The 20,010-nt window shown below is 42.4% G+C and overlaps 1 protein-coding gene across 3 annotated transcripts in view; it reads left to right on the top strand.

Annotated features, from left to right (window-relative positions):
• LOC105038521 (regulator of nonsense transcripts UPF3) overlaps nucleotides 1–5,486 on the top strand; it is a 9,580-nt gene extending 4,094 nt beyond the window's left edge. The window contains exons 4-13 of one of the 3 annotated variants that reach the window (XR_830742.4): nucleotides 52–147; nucleotides 295–374; nucleotides 1,171–1,257; nucleotides 1,775–1,922; nucleotides 2,145–2,236; nucleotides 2,329–3,010; nucleotides 3,110–3,231; nucleotides 3,325–3,378; nucleotides 4,418–4,480; nucleotides 4,697–5,486. Coding sequence is in view for 1 of the 3 variants with exons in the window: in XM_010914353.4 (XP_010912655.1) it covers nucleotides 52–147; nucleotides 295–374; nucleotides 1,171–1,257; nucleotides 1,775–1,922; nucleotides 2,145–2,236; nucleotides 2,329–3,010; nucleotides 3,110–3,231; nucleotides 3,325–3,363 (1,346 nt within the window). In the remaining 2 variants the exon portion in view is untranslated. Of the gene's footprint in view, nucleotides 1–51; nucleotides 148–294; nucleotides 375–1,170; nucleotides 1,258–1,774; nucleotides 1,923–2,144; nucleotides 2,237–2,328; nucleotides 3,011–3,109; nucleotides 3,232–3,324; nucleotides 3,379–4,417; nucleotides 4,522–4,696 lie in introns of all 3 variants that reach the window. The other 2 variants (XR_830741.4, XM_010914353.4) reach the window with 2 other exon arrangements.
• The last annotated feature ends 14,524 nt before the right edge of the window (nucleotides 5,487–20,010 follow it).

Below are 20,010 nucleotides of genomic sequence, written 5' to 3'. Positions count from 1 at the left end.
GTGTTAGCTTTCTCTGTTTTAATCACGAACAGTTCTTTGATGAATAACTAGATCCTGAATATCTGGAGTTTCTCGAGCATCTTTCAAAGCCTGAGCATCTTCCTAGTGCCGAGATTCAGTTGGAAAGAAAAGAAGCAGAAAGAGCAGGTAAATTCTGTTATTTATACGTGGAAGGCACATTTAGGTTTCAAATTCAAGTCAAACTAGGGTCATCAGATATCATATACAAGAGTGTAACAAAATTGAAAAATCGTGACAATATTTGTGTTGACATTTTCACTTCCTATTCTCAAGGTGCTCAAAAGGAGATGCCCATAGTCACACCTTTGATGGATTTTGTTCGGCAAAAAAGAGCTGCCAAGAATGGCGCTCAGGTATCTTGTAAATTGTGTAGACTTGCTGTACCTTTTTGTTTTGTTTCAGAGGTGCAGTATTGTAACAAAGCTTTCTTTCTATAGCTCTCACATATTGTTTGTTTTTGTTGGTGTTGGGTTTTGTATCATATTGTATGTCATGTATGATTACAATTTTTTTTTTTTTGAATGATTTGCATGATAACTGGAGGAAGCAAGTTTCTGCTTCTGGATCTACTACATGCCATTACATCAGATCAAATATGGCATTGCTTTTTTTTTTTTTTTTTGATTCTAAAAGGATAGCTTGCATTTGCATGACAAATCCTAGTGTTAAATGATTTTGGATAGCTTAGACTATCATTTTTACAAGTGAAAGGAATTTCTAGCTCTCTCATTTTGTTCAGGAGGGATCTCTTAGAAGCTTTCACTAGGATTACCTAGTTGAAGGTTTCTCTTAGTGTTAAATTCTAGCCAATTTGAAGTTTTCTTATGTTTCAGCTCATTCCCATGTCAATTGATGTTGTTCACCATGTCTAGTCCACAGTGGTGACTTCAATTATATAATATCTGTTGCAAACTAGTTTTGTTATCCTTTTTCCTTAGTCATTCCCTTTTTTTTTTTCTAATGATTGATGCAGTTCTCCATGTTTAGTCACAGTGGCAACTTCAATGTATATAATATTTATTGTGAACTAGTTTTGTTATGTCAACTTTTGTTTTTTCCTTAATCATTCCTTTTTCCCCCAAATTTTCTGTGCACACTATGTTTATACTCTAGATTGTTGGGCGTTTTCTTAATTATGATATACTGCAGAGATTAGCTGGTAATGGAAAACTTAGCAAAAGAGCTATGGGAGTTATGAAGCGGGGTTCAGAGAAGCGAAGGTTGTCCACTTCAATGGTATGTCTTATTTATTTGTTTAGGTTTTCCTTCGGGGATGTTCTCTCCATGTGCATGCATGTCTGTGCATGTGCAAGTTTGCATGCTGACTGTGTGTGCCGTCATGTTTGTTGGGGTGTGTGTATGTGTGTTTTGGGGGAGGTGGTTTGTGGGTGGGTTAATGTGGTATCTGTGGGTTAGGTTGGGGTGGGTTTTTGTGGGTTGGGATTCTTTTTCTCTTTTTTTTTTCTGATGGAGGGGGAGAGGGGAATTAGCAGTTGATATTAAATCAAATCCATGGCATTCTGATGTGTTTTTGCCATCTCCTATTTCTGTGGTGAGTTAATGCAAATAATATCAGTTCTTCTGCAAGAGTTGCAATCCTAACTTCAAGTATATTTCAGCCCTACTTCCTGACACAGTTCCTTTTTCTTTGAGGGACCTTGTTGTGCCATCCTGAACCTTTGGTATCTAAGTTCCTTACATGTTCACATAGCAATTATACATGTTGGCATCAGCTTTGCTTTTCTGTATGCAGTATGTATTAAGGGATGGTAGAAAGAATGGAAGTTCCAAAGACAAACCAACATACATTTTAGTGCCGAGGAGAGAGGAGCAGCAGCTTCCAGACAAATCTTTTGCCGTAGCTTCTGCAAGTGGTGCAGAAGCATTAGAAGATGAATTTGGTATGCTCTATCTAAATTCCATTACTTGAACTTACTCTGTAACATATCCTTTCAGTATGGTATTTCAAATGCCATATAATAGGGGTTACTACTAGGTTTGCAGGAACCAACTAGAACTGAATCATCGCACTTTATGCATTATGTAGATCACTCAATCAAATGTGCTTCTATTTCATATGGTACAGCATAAACTGATTCTCAGCTGTTTGCTTGATTTTTCAGGAACTGTCTCGAATGGATTAATCTCTGGATCTGTTGAAGCTCGGAAGAGCAAAATTGTGCTTTTGAAAGGAAAGGAGAGAGAAGGTTCTCATGTAAGCAACTTATTTCAATTTATGAAAACTGTGTAGTGTTTGTCTCTTTAAACCATGTAGTTCACTTCCTTGGTTATTACATCTTTGGACAGGCCTCTGGTGGCTTTGTGCAGCTGCAGAATGTAACAACTACAGCAAGAAGCTCGCCTACCTCGACTTCTAAACAGAACCAGCGACTTGAGGCTGGTGGGAGAATTATTAGAAGCATACTTTCTAATGAAGTGCGTCAGTCAAATATGGCTTCCTCCCAGCCTGAGCAGCATATGCAGACAACAAACTTGGAGAAGGACAAGCGTCCACCTCGACCCCCCAGCACACGCTCCATTTCAAAGGATCATGTCTGTGGTAGCTCTTCACCTGTATCTATTTCTGATGGTGATGACAAAAGATATATAGATGATATGGTTGCTATGAGCTACAAGCAGGGTTCTGTATCCATTGTTGACAAGCATGAAAAGCGTACTAGGAATAAGGATAGACCTGATTGGGGTGTTTGGGCTCCCCTTTGTCGCTCGGACAGATCTCAATCAAATGATGGAACTTTTTCTTCATCTTCTGAAGCTGCACAAATTTTGGTGGATTCTATAGAAAATGTCTCTATTTCTCAACAAGCAGCTGGTAATAAAGTAGCAGATGATAATGTGGTGGTTCGGAATGCCCATGACATGCCAATAGGTCAAGGGGAGAGAAAATCTGATACACCTAGTGCAAGCAGAACTGAAGAAATGAAAAGTCATGGAGGTGGACGTGTCAGTCTTTCTATGTTAGAAAATGGTAGGACCCGGGTACTTCATTGTGAACTAATTCTGATGTTCCCTCCCTCTTGTGCATTCTGTGGTCAGAACTTTTGATGATTGCTTGATGAATATCTAGGTTCACATAGGCACGTTGGCCGCCGAGGACCAGCACGTGCTTCGAAGGATGCGGAGAGCTCTTCGAGTATATCTGAGGGGAAACATTCCAAGAGGGGTTCTTCCAGCTATGGTTCCCATGAGGTGCCCCATGATTGTGATATAGTTACTTTTATGTATCATTGCATCATTATCTTTTATCATAAATATGTATCTAACATACTGCTTCATGTGCAGAGACAAGTATGGGTTCAAAAGTCAGGCTCTGCTCCGTAAATTTTGTATTGAATTGTAAGCTTTTTTTTAATTCTAAATTCCTTCACACTGATTTTTTTTTTTTTTTAATTGACTCCCTCTGTTGGTTGAAAGATACCTTGGGTGGGAAGGGCAGCAACAATTTACTAATGCTCGTCATTCTGAAACATTGTTGCTTGCTAATCCTGGATTTCAGATGGGCATTCTCCAATAAGTAGTTTATTTCTTATAACCTCTCTTTTGTAAGCCGCAACCTCCACCTACTGAGTTGATTGATCTACTGTTATGAACTTAAATCTGAGTGTACTTGTACTTGTTCGAATGAATTATAGAAAGTTCTCTGAGTGAGGTTTTTCTAGCATTTCCAGCAGAATAACATGTTTATGGTGACACAATACACATATGCATTGCATACATGCACGCCTGCAGGTACACATGTATGTCCCTCGAGTAGTTTCCTCATTAGTGAAAACTTAACAGCACTTCTATGTATTTTGTGAGTCATTTAAATTCCATCCTTGTCATTTTTTTACATTCGAAAATATAGTCATTTTTCAGATCTATATTTGTTCTCTTTTCCAATTTATCATCTTTTTGTACAAATTTTCTGTCATGATTCATCTACTCCTATACTCGGAGGCAAAGAGCTTAAGACAGCAAAGTTAGATGATGTAGGAAATCCTTTAGTTGATCTTGTTGAATCTATTTACTCTTTCCTTTTTATAGCAAATCTTACTTTGGAAATCTGCAAGAAAGGAAGATGGCTGTGATTGATAAATCAGCCACATAATTTGGATTATTTCCCACGACAATATGGGAGTGCTTTGTATTTGGTGTACAAGTGCTATGGTAGCCTTGTCTCAGCTATTTAGGGTAGCAGAAACTGTTAATGTATTTTATTCCTGCTGCAATTATGTATATCTTGTATTTCACTCTTTTAACGTAGATTCCTAGTTCATATAATGTAATTTAATGAGAGTTTGTGTGATGCAAAAATTGTTAATTATTTGAAGTTGTATTCATGTGCAGTTTAAACAAATTGAGTTATATGCCATTCTTTTATCTGTTGCATCAGGTTCCTCATATGTTTTAGCATGTGAAGTCGCCAAAATTCATTGGACCACTTAGTCTTTCAACGGTGTTTCTTTTCATCAATAGCCTACAATTTCTTGGAGATTGGTTGAGCAGTTTTTTTTTTTTTTTTTTAAATCGAGTTTATATATGCATTTTCCATTTCATTTCATTACATTTTTTGTTACAAACCTTTTGGTTCCAAAACTAGTTCATTCTTATTTTGTGCTATTATATTTTATTTGCTCACTGATTAAAGTAGTCTCTTCTATCATAACTGCAGATATACACCGGCGCAGGTTTTATCAACCTGTGGAAGCATTATGATTTTGAGAATGAGTCTTCATCAATTTTTGATCTCGTAAGGTACCATAACAGGAAAGCCTGTTCCCTACATGCTGTTGAAGTATGCCATTGCCATATTGTTCCCACTGGGAATCACAGCTCCAGTTGGATCAAGAGCAGCATGATAGTTTATTTCTAGCAGATTATGCTCTATGAATTGGAGGGAAATATGGGTCGCTTGGGTGGAATTTTAAGGTTCTCCCGATAGATGATAGCTAAGTGACAGTGGTTGTGATGATCCGTTTGAAATTGGAAGTAAATCTACCCATTAGGAATGAAGCAATCTTTGTTGGCTTGATATTTTCGCAGGAGTTGTCTAACAGAGATTCTTCTCAAGCATTTTTTGCCGAAGGACCAGGGGGGGGTGTTGGATGATGGTGCCTGGCAGAAATGTAAATGTATTAGGAAAAAATGGGTGAGTGTAGCTTTCACCACTGTCTATCTTGAAAACAATATATGGTATGATATAGCTGTGGAACTTGGTCTAGCAAATAAAAGTTGGTTTTGTGATAGAAATTCAGAGTCAGCCCTCTGAGTTTGGCTGCCAGCATTGGCCAACCAGGTGGCTGTGGGGTGGGGGAGGGAGAGAGGGAGGGAGAGAGAGAGAGAGTAAGTAGCTCCTGAAATATATCAGTTGTCGGTTTAAGTCCTCTGTTGTGTGAATGCATGGGATTCTGCTTGATTGATATATATATATATATATATATAACTTAGTTTCAGGTCTTCCATGGTATCTTTTCTCTGTATATGTTCTTTAATTGCTGATGCGGAAGTGTTTGCTTTGGTATTAGATAGTGCTGGTCATATTGTGTGCCAGCGATGGATGCAGTGCTCATCCTTTTTCTTCCGGTGTCTTTTTTTACCGTTCAATTTTGTTCGACGGTATTGGATTATCTTGGATATTTGTTTTATGTATGAGCCTGTACTTTTCTTCTTCTTATCTTATTTTGTTGGGGGGAGATTATACCTACTTGGACTTTGCTCTTGATCCTGTCTGTGTCAGTTTTGTTTTCCGAAGGCCTAAAATAAAAAACACGCTTAGAAACTATTTTTTGGATCATAAGCCTTTAGAAGAGTTACACACGTTGGCAGAGCAAAGATCGCCGTATTAAGAGGAAATAAGTACAGAGATAGGATTTTTTTTTTTTTTTTTTTTTTTTTTCATTTTGGTAGGAGTGGTAGTGGCATATCAAAAAGGAGTGATTTAGATGTCACATGTTTTTATTGTGGGTGTGGAAGTTTGATTCTTTAATAACGTTCAAATAACAAATAGCTTTGAAAGACTATCATGTGATCGTTATGTAACAAAACTACGAAACAAAAAAGTATTTTTTGGGGGGAAAAAAAAGTAACTTATTTAACATAATAATTGTAAACTTGGTAGACAGTTCGGGACATAAACAAGATATAGAAAAATCTTAGTTAAAATTTTGCTCTAGAAGATTAACTTGTTTTGTCTCTACATGCATGAACACAAAAGAATATTTCACATGTACTTGAATGAAAGGCTCAGTTCCAGCGAAAGCTTGTCTTCTTGAAAATTTTTTTATATCAGCATTTGATTCTCCAGTAAAACTCTAATAATAATAATAATAATAATAATAATAATTTATTAAACCAAAAAAAAAAACTATTGTGGATCAAACTGAATAAACTTCAACATTAAGATAACTTTGCTTTTTAGAGAAGATGTATCTGCTCCTCTCAATTGCAAAATCAACAATGAAGTATTTAAATCATCGATCCACATTATTAATTATAGCCTATACTGTTAAAAATATATATAAATAAGAAATAATATATTTTGGTGGTTTTTAGTATATACATCATGTGGATGCAAAAATGATTAGTTTTTATCATACTAGCATGATAAAATAACTAATAGAGCATTTAAATTGAAAACCCATCTTATTGATTTTGATTTACATAAATTAACACATATATTAAAAATTAATAGAGAGAAAAACATGCTCTCCTATCATGTTAACCATTCATTTTGTATGTCTATATACTGTAAGCTAGACCAAAGACCATCAAATAGATAATTTTAATTTCTAGATATTTTAAATGCTATAAAATTTGATAAATAGTGTGCAAATTTGATTTGGATATTCTATTATTACTTCTTCTTCTTTTTTTTTTGGATACCTATTTTAAATTTGGGAATCAAGAGGGTGGAGCATAGCCATGGGCCATTCTTATCATATTCCAACTTTTCCATTCTACCGGTTTTGCACTACCTTTTTTTTTTTTCGAAGTTAACAAAAAAAAAATTTTTTTAAAAAAAAAACATGCTGCAATGCGGCTACCTTGTGATTAACCGTGTTTTCCCCCATCCTCCTCTACGTGCCATCCTGTGATGAACGGTGCCATCCTCCTTTACGTGCCATCCAGCCTCCTTATAGGGTGCCTTGAGGAGCTGGTAGTTTTCATCTCTTCAGCCCATCATATTTTTTTACAGAAACTTCTTCTCGCTACCTCCCTTTTCTGGTTGTTCTCCCTCTCACACTCCGACGGCCCCCTTCATGATATCACCACCGCCCCGCCATGCCTCTGCTTCTGATCTAACCATGGCCTCCTTGTTGTCTTTATGCAACCTCTTCTCTTCATCGCCACCCTCTCCTCCTCCATTCTCTCTCTCTCTCTAACACATTTTTTTTTGATAAAAATGGATTATTCATACAATTTTTGTATGAATACATTCAAAAAGAACCGAAAATAAAATATCCCTCAAACGCCGAGGGATCAAGTTCAAATCCTACCAAAGAATATCTCCAAAGTGCTTCGTTGCATATGCTATTACCCAATCCATTGTTGTGCTCGTCTTCAGAAAGATGTGCCTGATGATCAGTTCTATATATCCTGTCAACAGGACCACGATATCCTAAAGAAGGGGATGAGCAGCACCTCTTCTCACATACCCTCGGATCCAAGTTATTGCCGTCACAAAATTATCCTTGATGATCACATGATCAGCTTGCATGATCCATCGTGCATAAATAATCCCAACCCAAATCGCTCGGAGCTTAGCACTTGGGATCGTAGGCTTGAAGAGATTGTTGCCCCCAACTGCAACAAGACTGGATCCAGGACCATGGATTACAAAGCTGATGCCTCCGCTCCTGTCCTTGATACTGTTGTCAAAGTTGACCTTGAGGTATATTAAAAGAGGGGGTTCTGAGAAAATAAAAACCTGATGGGGTGCTGCACAAACAATGTGGGAGTCCCAAATCTCAGATGGTTTCAAGATCACATCAATGGGTTCCGCTATCAGAAAGAGAGCTTGCTCCAATATAAATTTGATCGAAGATCTCTTAGAGTCGAACATCAAATTATTCCATAATAATCAAATATGATAAGCAATGTAGGCCTATGAATATCTACCTCCCTGGTTGCTACGGCCTCTGCATAGCTCCGTGAGAAACCAAGGCCTGAGTCGGAGCCTCAATTTGAAAAAGAAAGACATATATGTATACTTGCAAGATGTCAAACCTTTCTGGCTTTCAGACACAAACTCTCTTTGTTTTGCACACAATGCGAGTGAATTGCTAGCTATAGCGGGGCCTGGCGTTTAGAGCTTCTATACGTAAGCAAGTCTAGGAGAAGAGTAGGGGCATAAGAGCCTAGGAGACAGTACTTAAGCAAAAAGTGTTGCGAGAGAATTACCCCCTAAAATTAAGTGGAGAGAGAGAGAGAGAGAAGAGAGAGAGTCCAAGGGAAATGTAAAATTTGGATCGTACTGTGACCAACTTTCCATACCGAGAAGCATCCCGTGGCTTGGTGAAAAATTATTAATTGGATTAGATTCATCAATTTATTAGTTAGAAAAAAAAAATTAAATATATCGAACGTTGGGTTTTTTTTTATATTTCTTATATAGTAACAACATATGCTATAATATTTTTAATTTTTTTTCTTTCTTTCTAATTAATAAAATATTTATGGTGCACGGTAAATCAAATTCAACCAATAATTTTTTTGGAAACTTAGAATAGAAAGTAGGGTTATTGGGGGAAGTCTAAAAGGGTCCCTTGAATCCCATTAAAGGAAGGCATCAAACCAAATTCCAATCATTTGTTTGTCTGAGTTATTTAGGCTCTTCTTGTACTTTGCTCCTATTGCTGATCCTCAGATGTTTGTATCACTCATTTAGCCTATCCAGCTTCATAGATCCTATTCCTAAAATATCCTTGGAACTCGCATGAGTTGTCATGCATGAATTTTGGTGAAGGCTTCATGCTAGTTAAGTTTAGGTTCACACGAAAATTATTACAACTTAGGTGCTTTATAATTTCAAGTTGTATATAGTACGCAATTTTTTGAAAATGTTGATATTGTTTTAGAAAGAAAATATAGTTTATTGTCACTGTTGGCCCAACATTTCCACAGTTTATGACCAATTATGCAGTATGAACCAAGGTTGAAAATAAAGAATATTAATGGTTTGGAGGCCTCTTGCTTTGTTAGATATATTGATTACAAGAATTTAAATTCCGACTCTTTCTTTATCAAGAATAAAGACTGGTTAGTAATTTCACTATCTCCACAGATAAAGAAAGTAAATATTCAAATAAGTAAGCCAACTAGAAAAATGATATTTTTGTTTAGCGTACAACAATATGAGTGAATTAACAACTTATTTTAGTAATTATTTGTTATTTTCAACATAAGTGCTAAAACTAACTGCTATAATGTTCACCATATCATTCTCAAATAAGCTTCTTTAAGACTAAACTTTGCAAATGATGATCTTTATTTCCACTGCCAGTAGGGTTTTTGAGGAGCTCCACTATTTGGGGATATCAACATTAAGCATAGCCATTACCACTGCTTCCATGATAAAATTGATGCAAAAAAAAAAAAAGAAGGGAGTTCGGTGCTAATACATAGAATGGCTTGAATACAATGCTCCCATTTGTTGCACCTAAACCTTTCACTCACCTACTAAACCTCCACTAAGTCCAACTGCTGTCATGAAATTTAGATGACAGGGAACTAGGGAACAGAGATTTTCATTTTAATTCATTTATCCCTATTTAGCCAGCTGCAAACAGAACTGAAATTGGATCGGATACCAGCATATCCATATCCATATTTGTGTTGTCTGACGCATTCAAATACAGATAAAGATATTATTCGGATGCAAAAAATTATATCTATATTTATTTTAAATAGATACGAATACAATTAATATTGGTGTGGCCAAGAATTTATGGCTCAGCATGTGAATATTATCCGTTCTGACCTATAGGCCTCATGATTTTACCTTTCAAAAGATGCCTCACATGGAAAGGATAGTCCCTTCCTATATAAAATAAAATTTTTTTTGACTTACAATCAATGTGAGACTAATGATGTCCTTCTTTCTACACCACAATATAGCCCTCCAGTCAAGGGGACATCTGTGTATGGATAGAAAGTGTTCCCCTTATTTTTACCATAGACTGATGTACGGATGGAAAGAGCCCCATAATTGCAAGGGTGGTCCCCTATCTAGGGTGCCATTATTGCGGCCAAAGACTCATAGCTCGACACGTGAGGTATTATCTACTCTGACCTATGGGCCTCATAGTTTTATCCTTCAAAAGGCATCTTATATAGGAAGGATGATCCCTTCCTATATAAGTCAGAGTCCTTCTTGACTCACAACCAATGTGGGACCAATGATATCCTCCTTTTACACCACAACAAATATAATTGTGAATATAAGTTAGATAAATTAAATTTTGTAACTATAAAATCTAAGATATTACTAAATAGATGATCCATCAAGTTAATAGCATGTTTATGTAGTTGTATATTTTTTTTAAAAATTAATAAATACTATGTAAAATTATATAGTATTATAGGTAAATTCAGATATTCGGATATGAATCGAATAGTTGACTATCTATCTCCACATCTATTTTTTTTACGGATATGGATATGATATTAATCAAATTTTCAAATTTCTATTCATATCTAGATGGATTCGGATATGAAAATAAATCCGAACAGATATTATCTATACCACTTCCATCCCTAGTTGGAAGACTAGGAGATAGGGTTAGTATATTTGGATTTCAGAAGACTATACTTGCAATGCTAAAGAATATATCCCCCAATCATTTGGCACCAGAAAACAAAGTAAAAGCTGAAAAATAATAATTCCCACTGATAAGCAAAATAAATGCTGAAAAAAATCTGTTCTCCATCTACTGCTATTCTTTTTTACCTCCATTTTGTTTTCACAGAACCATGTATCCATCAGTGATAGATGAAGAATAAGAATATGGTATGCAACTTGGTAGATGCAGAGTGAAGAAATGTTTCTACATCACATTTCCCTAAACAGAATAGTACATTAGGTTTTATAACTTCACCTGAGACACAAGCTATATGAAATTAATATATCAGCTATATGTTTTAATATTTTATTTAAGTATCTTATATAGATTTCTTACAAGTCAAATTTTGATATTAATAAATGAACATAATTGTTAATGTCTCGTTTTATTCTATTAAAAGTATTGTGGTGTAGGAGGAAGGACATCATTAGTCCCACATTAATTGTGAGTCAAGAAAGATTTTGGCTAATATAGGAAGGAATCGTCCTTTCTACGTGTGACATCTTTTGAATTGAAATACAGAGGAGCAAAATCATAAGGTCTATGGACTAGAGTGGACAGTACCTCACATACCGAGCCATGAGTCTTTGACCGCAACAGTGGCACGCCAGATAGAAGATCATCTCTGGACTGTGGGGCCCTTTCTATCCGTATATAGACTCCTCCTTTATTAGAGAGACTGTGGTAAAAATAAGAAGGGCACCTCCCATCTGTACACAAACTCCTCCCTGCTTGAGAGGTTATGTTGTAGTGTTATAGGGAGGACATTATTAATGACATATTGGTTGTGAGTCAAAAGAAATTTTCTGGCTTATATAGAAATGAATCATCCTTCTCACGTTAGATACTTTTTTGATTGAAATCCAGAAGGATAAAATTATGAGATCCATGGGTCAAAACGGATAATACCTCACCTGCCGAGCCATGAATTCTTGACCGCAATAGAATGACATTCAAATAACTTCATTATGTATGCATTGAAATATGTGGATATCTCTACTATATTTTTTTATTAAAAAAAATCTGCAAACATAATGCAAACATGATAAATATAAATAATCTATGGTTCATGCATGCAGTTCCACCTATGCTTCAAATAATTTACTATCATTTCTATCAAAAAAAAAATAATTTACCATCATTTCTACTTCCCCCTATTGTCACCCTAACTATACAACCTGCAGCCTTTGTGTTCCCCTCTATAAGGTGAACTCATGGCACGTTTGGTAGTTCTCACAACAAAAGCTGGGCAATTTCAAGCAAAACCTTATTTGATTGCTGCAGCTGTGAGAAGAAGGGGCAATGGTCATTGCACAAAAGAAATCAATTTATAGCACATATTTAATGCTCAAAGTAAAACCTCTTATAGGAGAAATTTAATGAAGTAGTTGTCTTCATGCATAATCATATTTTTCCATATGCTGAAATGAATCCTCCACAAGTTTCCTCCAACATAGATATATTGAATTTGCTTCTGATTTTTCTATATAGAAGTTTAGGGGATGTTTAATTTGCAATCGGAATCGAAATCTGGATGGAAATTAGAATGGATTGGAATCGAAATCAGAATGGCCAAATCTTCTGAAGTATTTGATTCATGATCAGAATCGAAATCGAAATTTGAATCCTTAGAAGATAGTAGGGATTAAGTTTTAAGTAGATTGAGCCATTTCTATTCTGCTCTGGAATCGAAATAGGATTCTTCTGAACCAAAAGGTTAGAATGAGAGTCATCTATTCCCATTCTGATTCCAAATCCCAACTCTCCCCAACCAAATACCCTCCAATATAGATACAGTTTAATTTAGATGTGTTTCCAATTTCCAATAACAATGTTTGAAGGATCTTTTCATATATAATCCTACAAAGTAGTTGTCCAAAGGTATCATTAAGCGTCCAACATATGAAACATGCATAGGGCCAAAGCAGAAATCCCTCCTTCCCTCGGTTTTAGATTATATGCATCATGAACAAGGAAATGCTGTGGTGCTAAGTATCAGATATCATAAAGCCCCTAATTTGTGGAAAACAACATAACAAAATGATACATGTTTTATTTGCGATCAAGATATCGTGATAAAAGAAAAACTACATTGATTCAATAAAAAGAGTGGCACTTTCAATTTTGTCACTAAATATCAGATTATAAAATAGATTGCATGTAGCAATCTAAGGGTCCATTCCTTTGTAGATAAAAAATTTATCTGAAAATCTATATTTTTCTAGATAAATATTTTTCAGATAATATTTAGATAAGAAAATAATTTATTCATATTTTTTTTATATATGAGAAAGTGGTTTCGATATTTGTTATCCATCTTCTTTTACATTACTACCTTCCTAGATAAATTGCTAAAATTTTTTTATATTTTCTATAATATCTTTTATGCTTTTTAGATTTGAAAAAATTGGATGACTGAGTTATTGGATATTAAATGATGGAGGCATTGAAAATGAAGATGGAGTATTGTAGAAATAAAATAAATATCTACTTTACTGGTTGATAGAAAAATGATTTAGTTATCTTGTAAATAGGTCAGATTTTTCTTCATTTCATGGATAAATGCTACTCATGGAAAGTAACCTATCCATCTTCAAAAATGTGAGAATATGGTCAATAAAAAAATTGACCAATTTTTCTATGATATTTATCCACAAATGAATGGGTCCTTAAAAAAAATAGTATAAGAATATAAACATGATAGATAATAAGAAATATAATATATATTTATTCAAATGTATCATATGTACTCTCTCTAATTCTCTTGGATAAGACTCAAGTTTCAAACAATCACAAATCCACCATCTAAAATAAATCACTAGCAAACCCCTTAGGAAAAGATTAATAGAAAAAAACTAAAACTAATAATAATAATTGTAATTGACTGCGAGGCAAGCAATTTCATAACATGACATAGGTTTTGCAAGCTATATGTGGGAAGTAGGGAATCATGCATGAACATGATACCACTATCAACCGGTCTCATTGCAAGGAAAAAAAGGGAGCGTTATGAGCGTTCTAAGCAAAAGAGGAAAAAGAAAAAGTAGGGTTTTGCCTGACCCTTCTTCAAAAGGGCGATCATCTTCGACAGGCCCTCTGAGGGGCTTAGGACTGCATGATTCTCTGGTTAATGGAGCTCGTCCTACACATGGATTGTGTTGCGGCCAATCGCCTCGTCACCCGATCGTCGGGAAGCGTGCACCTGTAAAAATGAGAAGTCCACTCTAACCGGAGGCGGCTCCGGCGGGGACCCTCCGACGGTCAAGTCAGAGAGGTGACTGGGCAACAGTGAAATGTAGACGGAGAGCTCGATCGAGAGAGAAAGAGGGAGAGAGGAGCGAGCCTGCATTTTTGGGAGAGACGGAGCGGATCGATCCCCTTGCACTGTTGCCTTCTCCGGTTTATATAGTGGAGCACGGTATGGCGCCGTCATTAATGGCGCGGTCAAGTGAGGAACTGTCAACTCACTGTGGACTGTCAGAGTCGCCGTGAAAATGTCACGTCGCCGTGCGGCTGTCAAATCATCAGGGTTGACAATGCCCTCTGTGGGACAATGTCTCTAGGTAGCCGTGCCGCATGCCGCTATCAGAACTGACAAAGTCTGGCGGCTGCACAGCGATTGGAGGAGTCGGCCGACCCTAGGTCGGTGGCCAGCAGAGTGGCGTCGGGTTCCTCCATCGGTCGGCGAGTTTCATGTGAGTCGGCCATCAGACCTCTGGGTTCAGTCGGTCGGTCGGTGGGGCCGCCGGTCGGTCGGACCGCCAGTCGGTCGGTGGGGCCGCCGGTCAGTCGGGCCGCCAGTCGGTCGGTCGGGCCGTCGGTCGGTCGGGCCGCCAGTCGGTCGGTCGGGCCGTCGGTCGGTCGGTCTGTGGGTATCCCCCAACAGTTGCCCCCCTCCACTCCTAAGTCGGATGGTGAGCTGGCCGACGCTTTCATTCGGGCAGCAATCCTGGACGACTGGGAGTGGATTTGTCGTATGCATAGATCCGACCGTACCGCCGGCTGATCCGATGTCAGACGCCTCATAAATGTCAAGCGATTTGGACGTCTAGTCGGTGTCCGAAGTCACATCGGCGTCAGGTGCCAGACGTCGCGTCTTGTCGTCGTCAGACGTTGCGTCGGTGTCAGAAGATCGGGCGCCGGACGATACGGCGTCAGACGGCCGGATATTCGGCGCCGATCGCGGGAGTGTGGGCCGCTGTCAGGCGTCCCATCGGGAACGCGAATCGGTGCGGGTGCATAAATGCGAAACCGCGCCCCCGCGTGCCGCGTGTCGAGGTGGTTGGCCGGCGCCCCCCCTCCAGCATTTAATGTGGGCGGTGCGGCCGTCCCGGGACGGCGCGCGCCGAATACTCCGCCAACCGACGGGCACCACGCGTCGTGCATCTGTGGGCCTTCGGTCAGAGCGGAAGCATCTCGGCCGTCGGTCGGCCCTATATATATAGGACCTCCCGGACCCATGACCCACACTTGCCATTTTGCTGGAGAAACTCTGCCCGGGCGATTTCTCAGTCGTCGCGGGCAGAGCTTTCTCGCTTCCGGAGGGATTCATCGGGTTCGTGGTCCCAGCTTCTTCTTCTTCCTCTTCTTCTCTTTCTTCTTCTTCTTCATCCGGTTCCGGTGCAATGACCAGGAATCCGACTCAGGGAGCTCGGTCGGGGAACCCGACCGACGACTCCTGATCGGCTCCGGAAGATGAGGCCTCCTCGCTTTCGGGGCCAAATGTCGATCGGCTTCGGGAGCAATATCGCATCCCGGAGCAGTTTCGGCTCTCCGCTCCAGGGGCCGACGGTCGGGTTAACAGCCCTCCGCCCGACGATCTGGCGCTGTATGTCGAAGACCTTCGCGTGGGTCTTCGGCTTCCAATTTCGGAGTTCGTCCGAAATTTATTAGATTATTACAGACTCTGTCCAGCGCAACTGGCACCGAACTCCGTCCGTCTCATCATCTCCTTCGCGCTGTTGTGTCAGCTCTTGCCGACCAACCCTCGCGTTTCACTCTTCCGGGCATTCTTTGTGCTCCGACCCCACCCTAAAGCCCGAGGGTGGTGGCTCTTCAACCCCCGGAAGGGTCTTGCCTTCATCACCGGTCTTCCATCATCCATTCATGGGTGGAAGAACTAATTCTTTTTTGTTTCTTCCTCATCTCCTTGGGGCTTCCCTTCCCGCTGGGGTGTGCCCCGAACCGAAGCCAACGACAACAGCCGGATGGAGGCGAATGACCGGGAGGACTTCCACCGACTGAAAGACATGTCGGTCCCGAAGCAGAGGGAGCTTGTTACCGAACAAGCTCTCTACGATGCTGGCTTGAGTCTGGTCCCCCGAATAGGTATCGCCCGATCCCCCGATCTTTCTTTTCATTCGGCTCTTGGTCCGATCTTTAACATTTTTGTCGGTATTGCAGGGACACCTCCAAGGATGCGGCCGACAGACGCCGAGATTCGGCGGTTCGCAACGAGGAAGAGGCCAGCATCGGGGGCCGGTCCTTTGCGCCCCCCGAAGAAACCTGCTCCTGCGGCACCGACCGTCGAGGCATCGGCGACCGACCAGTCGGAGCCCGTAATAGCCCTCGCGGCTCCGACGGCTCACACGGAGGAGAGGCCGGCTGAGGAGGCGGCCGAGGGAACATCGGCGGCTTCGCCGGTGCGGGTGGAGCCGGATGACATTCGAAAAACCGAATATCGTCCGGCGGCGTCCGTTGGCGCAACGGGGGGCACCGGGTCGAACTCAAGCGTCCCCTCACTGCCGGTCCCGTCGGTCGGGGCAGCTGATTGGGGGAAAGCCCCGATGGAGCCCGCAGACGAGACAAGGTCGGGGAGCCGATCTGCGCCTCCCAGCGCGCATTACCCCGAAGGAGCGTCGGCATTGGCTGACCACGACCTTGCAAGGAGGTTGTGTCAGGGGATCCTCCTCCCAGCCGACGTAGAGTCGCTGAGATCCCGGCAGGTGACCGAGATGCTGTCGCGGTTCTACCCGACCATGGTGGAGGTAAGGTTCCTGTCGTCTTCTCTTTCCCTTAGAAAATTTTTCTTGTTACGTGATCCTAACGAAGTCTTTTCAATCGGCAGCTGATCTTCACGATGTCCGAACTGGAGGCCGGGTACCGAAGGTTCGGCAACGTTCGGGCCGCATACAAGGAGAGGTTGACGGCGGCCGAAGCTGAGAGGGCGATGTTGGCCGACCACCTTCAGCAATCGGCCGATCGGGAGGCTAAGTTAGTAGATGAGGTCTCCCGGTTTCGGTCCGAACTTAAGTCGGCCAAGAAGGAGGCCAGACATAAGGGTCGGGCCGTGCGTCGTCTTCGACGCGAACGAGACGGTGCCACCGCCGAACTCCAAGGGGAACGCGAGCAACTTCGGGTCAGCCTGGAGAAGCTCGCTGAAGTCGAAGAGGAGCTATCAATCGCCCAGATCGACGTCGAAATGGCAAAGGTTGAGGCGGAGTCGGCAAGGGAGTCGCTCGCCCGTGCGGAGGACGAGGCAAGGTCGGCGAAAGAGTCGGCCGATCGGGCGGTGGAAGACTTCTGGGCCTCCGACCGATATCGGGAGGAGATGCTCGAGTCGGGCTTCGCCTCGTACCGGGTAGGGTTCGAGGACGGTCGGGATGTCGTCCATGCCTTGTACCCAGATCTGGACGTCAGCCGCGTCGTCCCGCCGCTAGCCGAGGAGGAAGGAACAGAGGATATGGCCGACCAGCCGTCGAGAGGCGTCGTCGTGGCGGAGGAAGCCGTCCCGGAGCAGGTGGCGCCGACCGATATCCCCTCACCGACCGAAGCCCCTCCTTCAGCCGCCGACCCAGCACCGCTTATGGCCGACACGCCGGTCATCCCCGATCCTCCGTCGGTCGAAGAAATCGACTAAGACAGATGATCGGGCCCTGCCGACTACCTTTACTTTTTTTTGTTTTCTGAAAATATATGTAATCGGGCTTCGACCCGACTTTGTACATTTCAAATGAAAATTTTGAATGAAAGTTTCTTCTACTTTCCCTTCGTCTCCTTCTTCCAGTTGAATGCCTTAGTGAGTAATTTACTTGTGTAAGTCGCTAACTCACGTAAGTCGGCAGGACGTTCGGCAACTCGTGCCGCTACGAAGGAAGGGTAAGTCCCGACTTTGGATCGGCTTCTGGTAGTCGAGCTCATTAGTCGGGCGTGTCTTGTCGAGCCGGGAGCCGACCGAACCCGGTAAAGGTTCGGTAGTCGGGCTTCCATAGACGCGTTCAGTCGAATGTCGTCCGGCGCAGTGTCGGGGGAACGATAATAAGTCGGATCCCCATGCTCTTGCGTCGGGTATTCGTTCTGTATCTTTCGACATACGGTAGCAAGCCGAATATCGTCCAGCCGACCGTAGGTCGGTTGGCAGGTCGTGGATGCGACTAAGGTCGCGTTGTGTGATAGACGGTGGTAAGCCGAATATCCCTCGACCGGCCGTAGCCTGGTCGGAAGTCGCGACGCAAGTCGCGTAGGCTTTTTGCCTATCTTTGGTCGGGGCCCGATCGGCGTGTCAGCCGATGGTCTGGCCCGAGAATTCGTCCGTAGAAGGAGCGCCAGCTCCCGTCATTGTAGATGCATCGGTCCTTGTAAGGGTCCGATGTCTGGTCGACTGTCGAAGGAGTGTCGACTCCCGTCATTGTAGATACATCGGTCCTGGTAAGGGTCCGATTCATCATTGATCGTCGAAGGAGTGTTAACTCCCATTATTGTAGATGCATCGGTCCTGGTAAGGGTCCGATTCATCATTGATCGTCGAAGGAGTGTCAACTCCAGTTCTTGTAGATGCGTCGGTCCTTGTAAGGGCCCGATGCATTACCGACGATGAGGTCGTCGGTTTTGGGTGGATGCTAGGTCCACGTCAATACGTTGGAGCTTTGGCGAGCGCCGATCATTAGTCGAAGAGTTAAGACTCCGAGATTTCAAACTGAATTTGTATTCCGACTACTGAATTAAAAATTTCACTGGCAATATAGCTTCAGGTTGTCGGCGTTCCAAGTCCGTGGAAGGGGCTTCCCCTCAAGGGTCTCTAGCCGATAGGCTCTCGGCCCGTAGGTGTCTGCAACCTTGTAGGGTCCTTCCCAGTTTGGAGCCAACTTCCCCTGATCCAAGGGCTTCGAGACCTCCGCCTTCCTCAAGACCAAGTCACCAGGCCTGAAGAGCTTTGGTCTGACCTTGGTGTTGTAATACCGGGCGACCCTCTGTCGGTATGAAGCCATTCGGATTTGAGCCTCGTCTCGTAGTTCGGGGAGGAGGTCCAGGTCGGCCCTCCGACCCTCGGAGTTGTCCGGCTCCTGATACCGCTCGACCCTTGGAGATGGCAGGCCAATCTCGAGCGGGATCATAGCCTCTGTCTCGTAGGCCAAGCTGAACGGCGACTCCCCGGTCGGGACGCGGGGGGTCGTTCGGTAAGCCCACAGAACGGAGCCCAGCTTGTCGACCCAGAGACCTTTGGCTTCATTCAGTCGGGTCTTGAGTCCATGGAGCAAGGTCCGGTTGGTCACCTCAACCTCACCGTTGGACTGTGGGTGCCCGACTGAAGTCAGTCGGTGCCTGATGTGGAACCTGGCACAGAAGTCTCTGAAGTCCTGGTTGTCGAATTGCCGTCCGTTGTCGGTGATGATGGTGTGCGGCAATCCGAACCTGAAGATGATGAATTTTTGGATAAAGTCCTCCATCTTCCGCTCGGTGATCTGCGCCAAGGGCTAGGCCTCGACCCACTTGGTGAAGTAGTCGATGGCGACAACGATGAACTTCCTCTGGCCCGACGCTGGTGGGAATGGACCGAGAATGTCGACTCCCCACTAGGCGAAGGGCCATGGAGCGACAATAGGGGCAATTTGGCTGGCCGGTTGGTGTTGGATGTTCGCGTACTTTTGACATGGCTCGCATCTCCAGACCAACTCGGCCGTATCCTTCTTCATGGTGGGCCAGTAGTAGCCTTGTCGCAGGACCTTGAAGGCTAGGGACTTGCCCCCCAAGTGGTTCCCGCAAATTCCTTCGTGAACCTCTCGGAGAGCATAGTCGGCGTCGGTCAGTCCCAAACACCTAAGCAAAGGGAGGGAAAATGACCTTTTGTAGAGTCGGCCGTCCATGATCACATATTGCGAGACCGACCATCGGTGTCGCTTGGCCTCCGTGGGATCTTCGGGACTGA

This window comes from Elaeis guineensis, chromosome 1, assembly GCF_000442705.2.
Source record: "Elaeis guineensis isolate ETL-2024a chromosome 1, EG11, whole genome shotgun sequence".
NCBI lineage: Eukaryota > Viridiplantae > Streptophyta > Magnoliopsida > Arecales > Arecaceae > Elaeis > Elaeis guineensis.
The sequence above is the reverse complement of the archived record's forward strand: the minus strand, read 5'-3'. Positions and strand labels throughout refer to the sequence as shown.